The following is an 11,771-nucleotide window of genomic DNA, read 5'->3' as shown; positions in this document are numbered from 1 at the left end:
CCAAGTTCCAGCATCGTGGACACAGGCCTTTATTCACGACTGTGACACGGCACCGAACAAAGAACCAATCAAAGCACGGAATATGATTTGACCAATCACTACCCACGGATCATTTTGATCCGGATTATTTTAACCTACGTCGCGAAAGCAGCCCTTCCGCACCATATTTCTCACAGTCATTGGCCAATCCACCTGCGCTCACGTAGAGATCTGTATCGTTCGCGAGGGTCCACGGCGATGGTGGAGTTCGCGCTCGGCCTAGCAGATATATGCTGACGGAGAAAAATATCATGTTTTCCAGCGATTAGCCTGACAATACGATGCCGGTCGGTGTATTTCCAGCCCTCAAATTGGGCGTGCTCTTTGTCAAACAGATCAGCAAACCCCTAGCCAAGTTTCTTGTCAATCAGGCAAAGAGTCATCCTATTTTCAGAACTTACTTCATCATACCTCCCGCTCAGTGTGAGTTGTACATTTTCTTTTTTATCTTTCTATCCGCGACACAGAAGTCCATTGCACGCGCAATTCTGCCACGTGTTTGTCATCGTTCTGTGCATTTGCAGTTTATCACTGGGCAGAGGTGAAAGCGAAGATGTACGTCATGAACCTCGGTAAGCCCACGAAGGTAGCCAAGCTGAACGAGACTATGGCGATCGAGTTGGGCGCCAGTCTGATGGGCGAGTTCATCATCTTCAGCGTGGCCGGAGCATGCGTCATACTCGAGTACAACAGGCAGACGATGAAAGAGACGAAGAAAGAGGAGATCCGCCTGATGCAGATACAAAAGTTTACGGACGACATTCAAGCGTTGTACAACACGACGGTGCAGCAGGAGGCGCAGATTCACTATCTGCGGAGCGCGGTCAGCGAATTGGCGAGGCACACGAAGCACAAGTTGCCCGAGCCAGTTTCATGGCAGAGAAGTAGCAGCGGCAATGATCCGGAGGACGACGCGAGAAAGAATCCTAGTAAAAATAGTAAAAGCTCAGCGGAGGCAACCACGAAGGATGCGTCGTTGATCGAGCGTGCTATAGTATATTATAATAAGGAATTGAAAGGAGATAAGCTTAGTTAAGCGACGTTTTATATTTCTTTTTGAAACGTATGTAATTTTTTAGGTACCATGGAGATATAGAGGTTGCAAACCGGTGCTGTACTAAAACGATATATATTCGTGAAATGTACATAACAAAATTTTGTTCTGGGTTGTGTGTCGCAATCTATTTTTTAGATGATCAACTTTGTGCTAGTCCGGAAGTGATACTTAAGCACTTGTTTCTTCTGTAAAAATACGTATTTCTGCCGATGTACCTAAATAATTTTTAAATAACTGTAGATACGCGTGATAAAATAATAAAATTTGCACGGAAAAATTTAAACTGCTGTGTTCAGCTTTTTCCACATTGCGTTATTTCGTCGCTATTCATTTTTATTTCATTAATGCGTGTATATCTTTGCATGAAACAGTGACAGCAATGCTCAAAAGTTTCTTCCAGACAGGAACCAGCGCTCAATTGTGACAATGATATATTTTGATGCAATATTGTTTTAAAGAATACACTTGCGATTAATTACATAACATAAAATAGATCCGAAAGATTATAGTTTGAGGCGCTGTTGCCATATCTCTTACACCACACTCGTGTCTACTGCATAATTCTTCCCATTTCTCAGTTTTAACTGTTTACATTGTTGAAACGGACCGGTCAATAATTTTGATTTTTCTTCCCACCTATTCGTTCGATTTTACTTTATAACGTATTTGTTTCTCATACGAATCTCACTCACCGTTAAACTTGAAAAATAAAATTTACCATCATTTGCGTTTGCAAACGCAAATATTAATATTTTAACGCATAATAATATGTGTAAATAATATCTCACGTGTAATAATATTACAACGAATTATATTGTTATGTGTAAAAATATTTTTAACGTGTTTTACACGTAATATTTCGTGTAGCATAGCAAACTTAAAAAATTTTTTTTTGTTAGAACATTGAGACGGTTAATTTTAATTAAATTAGTCTTTGCACGTATTGATGTAAAGAATAAACTGTAAAAATTTGAAACAATTCTCACATGAATGATTTTACGAAATAACTTACGAAACTCTTGTTTTTGTCGATAAACATCGGCAATTTACAGTCTATAACTTACCATTAGATTCAGGCGACAAAATTCGACAATTTTCTATTTTACAAACACTTGGAAAGTACAACAAAAATTCGATCAAACCACCACTTCTTTTCCGATTGTGCTCTCTCGTTGATTATATTTTTCTCTCGACTATTTTACAAATTTCTCAAATTTCGTACGACGCCGAACGGTTGATAAGTTACCCACAGTAAGTCACATGCGTACCGAACATTCGTATACGCACTGTTTCAATAATTCAATATAGAATATACGTATATAGATAATTCTTATATCTATAGAAAACGGGAGATAAAGACACGCGATGCACCGAGCACGATTAACGGAATACAAGTCTAACGATTTAGTTCGATCCTCCGAATCGATTTGTACGTTTCTGTTGACGTGGTGTTACATGTACTGTGTTGTGTCAAATCTCGTCCGTCTCAGCCTTACGGGTTCGAAAGTCCAAGCCGAGGATGTTCACGCGAGGGAAAAGGTTATCGGATAACACGAGTCGCGAATTGTCCGGGCCGGGAAGGTCCTGGGAGCAATGGATCGAAACGGGCAAAGATTATCTATTTGTTTTCTGGGGGTTAACTCTGCACTTGGTCCTGCTGTGGGGTGTGCTGGACGTCAACTTTCATTCGCCTGTTATTAGAGGATTGCCCATTGTACCGGCGCCCAGCGGACCACCGGCCAAAAGACTGCTCCTCTTCGTGGCGGACGGCCTGAGGTTTCAGACGTTCATAGAGAAGCCACCGCCTTATCTCAGGTGCAAACGAAATTGCCTCCGCTTCCAATGCATAATTAATGACACTATCAATCAGTTTGTGTACAGCCCTACGTGCGTTAATGCTGTTTTAATTTAAGAAAAAAAGACTCACGAGTCTTAAAAACATTGGAGGTAAAAGTGTTATGTTGTAAGTTGACCAAACTGGCAATATATTTATTTATCTACAATGTTTCAGCTCCGTTTCGAGCCCTTCTCAAGTAAACTTGAGTGGAATCTTGTTACTCAAGCCCGGTTTTACCAACATTGCTTAACGTTAAGCTTAGTTCAATTTGTTCTTTGTCTCTTTCCAACTGTTACTCTAGAAAGAGACAAAGAACGAATTAAGCCAAGTTTAAAGTCAAACAACGTTGGTAAAACCGGGCCTTAGTAGCGGGAACATGAAGTATCACGTCGGCTACTAGCGTTCGTCTGTTCAAGACATGACTCTCGAAGCAAACGTCGGCTCAATTATCGACCATGAGTTTTACAAAATTGACTGCGGTGACGTTCTCGTGAAATGCGAGGCTGCATCTTACGTGATACTTCATGTTCCCGCTACTAAGTAACAAGATTCTACCCAAGTTCACTTGAGATGGGCTCGAAACGGAGCCGAAACATTGTAGATAAATAAATATGTTGCCAGTTTGGTCAACTTGCAGCATAGCATTTTCACCTCTTTTACTTGAATATTGCTGGCGACAAGAGGAGAGACTTTTATTGTTAAAAGCATTGATTTGTTTTCCATGGTTTCAGTACTTGTTCGATTTTATTAACTAAAATTACTTGTGTTTCAGGGATACGATGAAGAACAGGGGCGTTTGGGGCATATCTCACACGCGAGTGCCCACCGAGTCCAGGCCGGGGCACGTCGCGATGGCCGCGGGACTGTACGAGGATCCCAGTGCCATTTTCAAAGGGTGGCGGGAGAATCCGGTGGACTTTGACTCCGTCTTCAATCAGAGCCACGCGGCCTGGACTTGGGGCAGTCCGGACATAATACCGCTGTTCACGAAAGGTATTTCAGTGGCAGGCGGCAGCGTTGGTTTACGTTACTTCTCACGCTTATGTTGAAATCTCGAAAAGACAGGTAGCAAACAGAACGTCCACGGGCGAAGCTATCCGTCGGCGTGGCAGGACTTCGACGCCAACCTTAGTAACGAGACGACGCGGCTGGACTCCTGGGTGTTCGACGCCTACCTGGAATGGCTGCGAACCTCGGCGGCCGAGGCGGCGAAGAGTCAGAACGGAGTCATTCTGTTCTTTCACCTGCTGGGATGCGACACTCTGGGACACGCTAAGAAGCCACATTCCAGGTATGCGACATTTGCCTCTCACGTTCTGCAGCTACTTTCGGAACGCGGGCTTGTCGGTAAAGAGAAAATCTTGGGCTCAGAGAGTACGTGGAAAATATGAACTACGTCGATCGGAGGATCGAAGAGGCTGTGAACGTGACGGAACGCTTTTTTGGGAACGACACCGCTTACATATTCACGTCCGACCACGGAATGACCGATTGGGGCTCCCACGGAAGCGGTTTGCCCACCGAAACTGAAACGCCTTTGATCGTTTGGGGAGCAGGGATAAAATCGTCCGGCTTTCGTCAAGACATCGAGCAAGCGAGTATAGCTCCCCTGATAGCATCTCTAATAGGAATTCCTATTCCTATAAATAACGAAGTAAGAGTTTACGTAAAAACATTTCGTTAGGATTAGACTAGTGTGCATAAAATAACCGATATGTAAAATAATATATAGAACGCGTTAGCTTATTTTTATTGCACCATTTTATACGTTCTTTTAATTATTTGTCTAATTGAAAATTAAACTTGAGAAAGTTTAGTCGAATGAGCCGTAATGTAATATTCTCTCTCTTTTTTTTAGGGTGCATTACCGTGGCAGTATTTCGATATGAATTATCACGATTATGTCGCACGTTCTTTACTCAGCAACGTGAAACAGCTTGCGCATCAAGTGACCGGCAATCGTGCGGTAAATTGTGAAAATATGGAACATACCGACTGGCGGGAGACACAGATAAAAGAGCAAATTCGCAAAGCCGAACAGCATCTCGGTAGAAGGAATGTGATGGCGGGAATTCGAGTGGGCAATGACGCAATTAGTTTCAGCAAGGAAGCCTTGTCGTATTTCAGGCAGTATCAACGAGTACGATTTTTAATATGCTTATCGATAATGTGGCTTGGCTGGATAATTATGTTATTTTTTAAAATAACTGGAGTAGTAAGGCGCCAGAGTGTGCGAGTTTTTCTACTGCGATTAATGAACGTCGGGTTTCCAAGTCTACTCGTAATAACATTGATTAGGCATTTAAGTGAGTAATCACTTTCGAACGAAATGTATTAACGCAAACGACGTTGTGGCTTTCGTAATCATTTCTATATTGCATCGTCGATTTCACGAAAGACGGATTTCATTCATGCGTTAATCTTTGCTTACAGTATCCAATTGCCACAGCTGGAGATTACCATACTATGCGTCCTTCGCTATAATATCTGCATGGCTTGCCATTACTACTTTACTGACATCGACGCCAGTATTTGTAGACAGAAGCACGACGGAGCTGTTCATAGACATTGGAGGCACGCTGTTATTACTAGTGATGCTATTTGTTGGATTAACATATAGATTCGCTCTTAGCGTAGGAATACTGTTACTCTTATTGATACGGGTAGCAAAATCGGATGACGTAACAGCTTCTATGACTTGGTCGACGCTAGCACTGTGCGTGTTTCCATTACTGCCTGTCGTGGAGCCATATCCACGCGTTTATATTGTGTAAGTCCTTGCAAATACGATCAAAAGTCCGGCAGTTAAAATTATTTTAAGCAAGAAAAAGAGTATCGATCAGTTATTTAAAAGGTTTATCCTTTTCTCTTTCGAATTTTGGAAAAGAATTATAAAAGACACATAGGAAATTGCTTTATTAATCTAACATTTTCCTTCTCGATTTCAGGATAATTGGCGTGTGTATAGCAATAGCGGTAGTGATTATTAATGAGATGTCACGAAGTCTGAAAATAATGGAAATTCTACGTTTAGTCATTACAAGTTTTGTGTGTATGGAGTTTATTGATGGTCGGCATTGGATATCGTGGATTATCCTGCTGACTACACCATTGTGCATTTGGTTCCATCCAATAGAGACTAAGAAAAGAACGCTAGGCATAATGTTCGGACTTCTCTGTCCTCTTACATTATTGTCGTCGTCCTACGAGCCGATTTTCTTCATGACTCTTACAATCAATCTACTTTGTTGGTTGCAAGATGCCTCACCTACCTCAAATAGCTCAAGAGAACGAAAGGTCACGGAAGACTTGATTAAGGCGGCATTTTTTGTATCCTTTTTATCATCTTTTAGAAAAAGCTTTTAAGCGTCAAGGACTTTCTATTAAGAGTGGACGATTTTACGCTTGAATTAATTAGAGATAATTAGATGAGAGAAAACCAGAGTGTTAACCAAGTAATTTTGTATTACTTTTGATCAGATAGACAACTATTATTATTTATATATCTCCTTAACAGCTTCTTATAGATGCTGTATGTGCTACTGTGCTTCTTCGGCACGGGGAATATGGCGAGCATCAGTTCGTTCGATCCGTCCTGGACGCGCCACTTTGTCACCGTTTTCTCCCCCTTTTTAATGACGTCCCTGATACTCCTCAAACTTAGCATCCCCTTGATATTGGTGGGATGCGTGAGCTATTCTCTAGAGTCGGAGGAGTGTACGAAGCCCATCTCTTTGGCTGTCCTCTTTTTAGGCGATTGTCTGTCACTGCCTTTAATGTATTGTGTCACGCCGCATGGGAGTTGGCTCGATATCGGTAGCGCTATCAGTAAGTTCATTATTGCTATCTCTCTACCCTGTCTCTTTGTATTGTTACGATGTCTTTCGCGCCCGCTTATGAAACTAGGTTTGGAACGATGGCAGATCGGCCTACTATCTCGAAAGAAGCATATCGTGTAGGTTCCTTTTTTTTTACATATAATTATGAATTCGTTCACACAAGTAACTATTTTGAAACATCTGTCTATATATGTGTTTGTTACTGTCATTACATTGGAATATTTAGTATTTATTATATAAGTATTGAACTAAAGAATCGAACAATTACTCTGTGTGTGTGTCTGTGTATGTATATATTCGACTGAAGTCTACATTCTCTTTGTAATCTGTTTGTATTACATAAAAATAGACAATTATATTTATTGGAAGATATATCGCAGTGCATTATCATGAACTTATCGCTACCAATATGTACAGTTGATTCGACTTTTCTATTAATCACTTACGCGACGTGTAAAAATGACGCACAACAGGTGACAGTTTCAAAAAGTAATAACCGCCTCATGGTTAAAGTGATTTTAATTGTTAAAGTGTTAAGCCTAAAATTGTATTTTCACATACTATCCGAAAGAATTTAATTCCTATAGATTACTATACAGTACATATAATTGAAGAAATAATATATTTAAAATTTGAACTCTTTATATTTCTTAGATGTCTTTGTATCCTGGATTTGCTGGCGTTTGCGTTTGCTCTGCAACAGAAATAGAAACGACATAGTTCAGAGTTAAACATAAAGAAAGAAAAATGTAATTCTAGTCGAGAGTGAAGTCCACTTGGCACGTACCTTCTGTCGTTGTACGTGATCCTGCAGCATGTCGGACAAGTCTTCTCTCCTGAGATGCGCCTGCCTCGACCTCATCGTCTCCTCGTATCTGGACGCCATCGCCTCGGAGTCGAGGTCCAACTCGCTGGGATCCAGCGTCAATTCCACCGCGCCGTCCTTCTCGGCTCGAGCGTCGCTCGCGCTGCCGCTGATGGCGCCGCGACGCGCGGCGATGACGGACGGCGGCGCCTGGCCGCCCGCCGCACCGGTCATATCGTACACGTGGGTGCTGCCCATCATACTGGCGCCCAGACCCTCCGTGCGTCGCTCCTGCAGCACCGTGTAAAGCGCGGGCGTGTCACCGCCCTCCATCTCGCTCTCGATCTTCTTCTTCCTCAGCTCGATGGTCTCCGGAGTCTCCAAGCCTGCCGGGATCGACGTGATGCCGCTCGGCGTGATGAGGCCCTCGGCGCCGGGCGTGACCAGCCCGCTGGCGTCGCCGTCCCCGTCCTTTCCTTCACTCTCGCCACCCTCGCCGCCCTCCTCGGCGTCCTCGTCCTCGTCCTCGTCGCCCGACGACTCCGACTCGGGCTCGCCCCACATCCCCCGGTCGATCTCCTCGTCCATCGCGTCCGCGCCGGACGTGCGCGATATCCCGAACACATCCCCGTACAGTGGCCTTCCCGTCTCGTCCACCGGCGGCTTTCCCCATCCGCCCGCGTGATAGCCGAACGCGCAGCCCTCTGGGATGGGCGCGTTCAAGCCGGGTATCTTGAGATTTGGATAACTAGGCGGCGGCCCGTAGCGTTGCATAGCTATGAGCCAGGGTGGCGGTACTTTCTGGCAATTGGGCCCCACCGGCATGCCCAGGGCCGTGCGCAGCTCGTCCGACAGCTCGCCGGGTTTCTTCTCCTTCAGCCGCGTCTCGAACTCCTTGCCCTCGTAATAGAGGTCGCCGTGGATCGTCATGCGCGGCTTCGTCTGCCACTTGAAGAACGCGTCGTGCAGCTTCTGATAGTCGATGTCGATCTTGCCCAGCTTCGGCCGCGCTCGCTCCCGCATCTTCGCCTTGAGCGTGCGCGTGTCGTCGCGCTCCTGCAAGCTCGCCCTCATCTCCGTGATGCCGGTGCGCTTGATGAAGTCCGGCAGATCGAAGGGCGGCTTCTCTATGCCGCGTTTGCCTTGAAGATACTTGCGCTTGAAGCACCAATGCCTCGGCACCGGCACCGTGTTACGGTGAGCCTTCAATTGCACGAGGAGCTTCGGGTCCCGCGCGGTAACGTCGTGCATCTCCACGACGTCCGGGCGGCCCACCAGTTGCTTGAGCTCCGCCACGCTCAGCCGCGTCAGCCTCTTGAGCTTGCGCTTGGACAGACGCGGCGCACCGTTCTCCCCGGTGCCCTGTTGCTGCTGCTGCTGATTCGCATCGTCGTCAAAGTCGTCCAGCAGCGGCACCTTGCTCGGTATCCCGGTGCCGGTGGTTTGTACATTCGTCACCGGCGGATACTGCCCGATGGGCTCCCCCTTGTCCGCCGCGTCGTTCGGACTCGGGTCCGGCTCCACCAGCTTGAACGCCTCGAAGACCCTGACGAACTGGCGGTACATGGGCTCCAAGTCGTTTATGCTCGGTATCTCCTGTATGTACTCTATCTCCGGCATGTCCTTCTTGGTCTTGGCCTCCTCCGCGTCCTTCTTCTGTTCAGACTCCTTCCTCTCCGCATTGTGCCTCCTCCTCTTTGACTTTTTCTTCTTCTTTGTCTTGCCCAACTTGGACTCCACTTTCTCCGCCGCCGGCTCTGGTTCCGCTATGACGTCCTCCAACTGAGACATGTCCTCGCCGTCGTCCTTCGGCGATTTACTTACGGAAACGACGTCGTTCGGGTCGCCGCCCACTTCCTTGGCTCGCTCAGTTTTGAACGCCAGGGCCTGCTCCAAAGCGGCCGGCAGCTTAACGGAGCCGCCATCGCCGTCCCCGACTCCGTTGTCGACATTCGGATTCTGCAGCTCTGACGGCGGAGCCACCTTCAGGCTCAAGAGGCTCGGAAGAGTCTTGGTATCCATGCTGAAACGAAGATCGCGTTCAGGACAACATTTGCCTGTGACCGAAAGGGACGTACGTCCGTAGTTTGAACGTTTCGTTAGTTTTTTTTTAAACCAGCAGTTTACTGGTGTAAATATAGACGCGAGGTATAGGCGAAACGGGACGTTGTAGTGTATCTTCGTACCTGCAACCGTGTCCAGCAGATGTCTAACGAATGCGTGACGTACGTCAATGCATACGAAGTCCTTATTATTCCTTACTTTTCGCTAAACATTAAAACTCGGGGTCCCGGCAATTTACTCCTTGTACGCGACCCATAAACGAACGCACGAATACACAAAACACGAATCATACTGATTGAGTAAGATTGGAAATTCCATCGCGGAGCAATGAATACGTAAAGCCTGTAACATGGAGTATACATTCTCCATGACTCCTGCCCACTGGACGCGGTAACGTTGCCGCGCGGCGGAACTTGGCTAGGGAAACCAGCACTAGCCAATCCACATCCGAGCGCACGAGACGTTGATTGGCCAGCGCTGGTTTCCGTAGCCAAGTTCCGCCGCGCTGCAACGTTAAAGGTGCATTTTCATGCTGACGCTTGAAGCCTGGTGCAGACTGCACGCAGCAAGCAGCAAGCGTCAAGCAGCGAGGATCCAACACTGCTGAATTTTGCGGAAGCGTCAGCAGTGGCGTAGAAAATATCTCTTCGTTGATTGGCTGCTGCTCGACGCTTGCTGCTTGCTGCGTGCAGTCTGCACCAGGCTTGAGTGACGGTATTGGTCGTTGGGGCAATGCCTGAACTATGAATACAGCTTTACGTTTTCCCAGGAGCCTAGAGATGGCGCGCAGTCTACACCTTTCAAAAGGAACATCATTAATGCACCTTATCATGTGTGCTACGTTCAGTGTCAGATACTCCGTCGAACGGAGCTGATCGCGTTCTGCGGCAGTCTGTAAACTGTCGGCGTATGTGGATACGTGTCAAGAAGACTCGAACCAAAGTATTGCCATCCGGAGCGCAGACGGCAAGGTTAGTTAAGTCCACTTATTTGCGTCGCAAAAAAATGTCGATGTTGAGGTAAACACGGGTTACTGACTTTTCCTTCTTTCTCTCTCTCTCTCTTTCTCTCTCTCTTTCTCCTTTCTTTCCTCTCCTCTCCTCTCGGTCTCTCTCGCTTTTGCTGCTTGTGCTCCGACGACCATCGTCGCGACGGCTTTTTCAAAGTAAAAACGAAGGGAGCTACGACGTTGCGTTTTCGACTGCTTTCAGGCGGTTCAACCGTGACGCGTCTCGGCGCGAATTCTCCCCTCGCGTCCGACCTGTCTCTGCGATAGATCACCGCAGTGACGATCTACGCAACTGGAGTAAATAAAGTGCGCGTCCGGCATGTTCGTCGTGTACACATGTTTACGTGCACGCTTGCTCTACGTCGCTACTCCGGCGTACTTTGCTCGGCGATTTTCTGCCGTCATCCCTCCCGAGATCGCGACGTAAATAGAGAATAAATTTGATCAAAACGTACATACGTCAGCAAGTTTTGGCCCTTCGGGAGACCCTTTTGTAGCGACATCTTGACCGATTGCCCTGACGAACGGCACGAGAGTCCAAAGGTCCGAAAGAGCAGGCAACCTTTGGTTCCATTTTCACATAGTCATTCGGTCATTAGACTTCTTCCACTATCGCCCTAATAAGTGTCCTCTGTATAAATTAACGTGGGCCGCGTGAAAAAAAAATTATGTTGACTTGAGGCGATTATTGCTAGCGCAGCGTCTCGTCGATCTTCAATCCATTCGGCTACTTTTGGCGGTTTGGATGAGAAAGCATTTTCCCCGATATAAAATATTCGTTAACAAAATTCCAAGCTCAAAGTCGACAGAATTTTATATCAATGAAGGATGTCATATTACAATGTTCTTGCAATGATACAAATTAACGTGGACGCGAGGAAAAATTATGTTGACTTGAGCGATTATTGCTAGCGCAGCGTCTCGTCGATCTTCAATCCATTCGGCTACTTTTGGCGATTTGGATGAGAAAGCATTTTCCCCGATATAAAATATTCTTTAACAAAATTCCAAGTTCGAAATCGATAGACAATTTTCGACGATCAAATTTTAAATCAATGAAGGACGTCATATTACAATGCTCTTGTAAGGATACAAATTAACGTGGACCGCGAGGAAAAATT

General features: G+C 45.9%; 4 protein-coding genes across 4 annotated transcripts in view; 3 read left to right on the top strand and 1 right to left on the bottom strand.

Moving 5' to 3' along the window:
- Positions 1-139: 139 nt before the first annotated feature.
- On the top strand, positions 140-1,378 carry LOC105569067 (putative OPA3-like protein CG13603). Its single transcript, XM_012025216.1, has 2 exons — positions 140-462; positions 564-1,378. The coding sequence occupies exons 1-2, from the start codon at positions 321-323 to the stop codon at positions 1,073-1,075; spliced, it is 654 nt and encodes a 217-aa protein (XP_011880606.1). The 5' UTR covers positions 140-320; the 3' UTR covers positions 1,076-1,378.
- A 945-nt stretch (positions 1,379-2,323) lies between these two features.
- Positions 2,324-7,144, top strand: LOC105569064 (GPI ethanolamine phosphate transferase 1-like). The gene is made up of 8 exons (XM_012025213.1): positions 2,324-2,911; positions 3,706-3,926; positions 3,999-4,224; positions 4,305-4,587; positions 4,792-5,239; positions 5,367-5,703; positions 5,882-6,263; positions 6,461-7,144. Exons 1-8 carry the CDS (start codon positions 2,616-2,618, stop codon positions 6,890-6,892), a joined length of 2,625 nt encoding a protein of 874 aa, XP_011880603.1. The 5' UTR covers positions 2,324-2,615; the 3' UTR covers positions 6,893-7,144.
- Positions 7,086-9,842, bottom strand: LOC105569065 (splicing factor 3B subunit 2). The gene is made up of 3 exons (XM_012025214.1): positions 9,764-9,842; positions 7,560-9,600; positions 7,086-7,466 (listed from the first exon to the last, which is right to left on the bottom strand). Exons 2-3 carry the CDS (start codon positions 9,597-9,599, stop codon positions 7,398-7,400), a joined length of 2,109 nt encoding a protein of 702 aa, XP_011880604.1. The 5' UTR covers position 9,600; positions 9,764-9,842; the 3' UTR covers positions 7,086-7,397.
- A 630-nt stretch (positions 9,843-10,472) lies between these two features.
- LOC105569066 (mitochondrial coenzyme A transporter SLC25A42) overlaps positions 10,473-11,771 on the top strand; it is a 12,192-nt gene continuing 10,893 nt past the window's right edge. Inside the window, exon 1 of the mRNA XM_012025215.1 lies at positions 10,473-10,612. The gene's annotated coding sequence lies outside the window, so the exon portion shown is untranslated. The remainder of the gene's footprint in view (positions 10,613-11,771) is intronic.

The sequence above is a fragment of the Vollenhovia emeryi genome, unplaced genomic scaffold (assembly GCF_000949405.1).
Source record: "Vollenhovia emeryi isolate VEMERY1.0 unplaced genomic scaffold, V.emery_V1.0 DF939126.1, whole genome shotgun sequence".
NCBI classification, from domain to species: Eukaryota; Metazoa; Arthropoda; class Insecta; order Hymenoptera; family Formicidae; genus Vollenhovia; species Vollenhovia emeryi.
Note: the sequence above shows the minus strand (reverse complement) of the source record. Positions and strands in the feature narration are given on the sequence as shown.

What these genes read in the sequence shown, in the direction of transcription:
- LOC105569067 (XM_012025216.1), top strand. Translation starts at nt 321, where the DNA reads ATGCCGGTCGGTGTATTTCCAGCCCTCAAATTGGGCGTGCTCTTTGTC. An exon ending in CATCATACCTCCCGCTCAGT is followed by an intron (nt 463 to 563) that starts GTGAGTTGTACA and finishes GTGCATTTGCAG; the next exon opens with TTTATCACTGGGCAGAGGTG.
- LOC105569064 (XM_012025213.1), top strand. Translation starts at nt 2,616, where the DNA reads ATGTTCACGCGAGGGAAAAGGTTATCGGATAACACGAGTCGCGAATTG. An exon ending in AAGCCACCGCCTTATCTCAG is followed by an intron (nt 2,912 to 3,705) that starts GTGCAAACGAAA and finishes CTTGTGTTTCAG; the next exon opens with GGATACGATGAAGAACAGGG. An exon ending in CTATTCCTATAAATAACGAA is followed by an intron (nt 4,588 to 4,791) that starts GTAAGAGTTTAC and finishes TCTTTTTTTTAG; the next exon opens with GGTGCATTACCGTGGCAGTA.
- LOC105569065 (XM_012025214.1), bottom strand. Translation starts at nt 9,599, where the DNA reads ATGGATACCAAGACTCTTCCGAGCCTCTTGAGCCTGAAGGTGGCTCCG. An exon ending in ATCACGTACAACGACAGAAG is followed by an intron (nt 7,467 to 7,559) that starts GTACGTGCCAAG and finishes TTTCTGTTGCAG; the next exon opens with AGCAAACGCAAACGCCAGCA.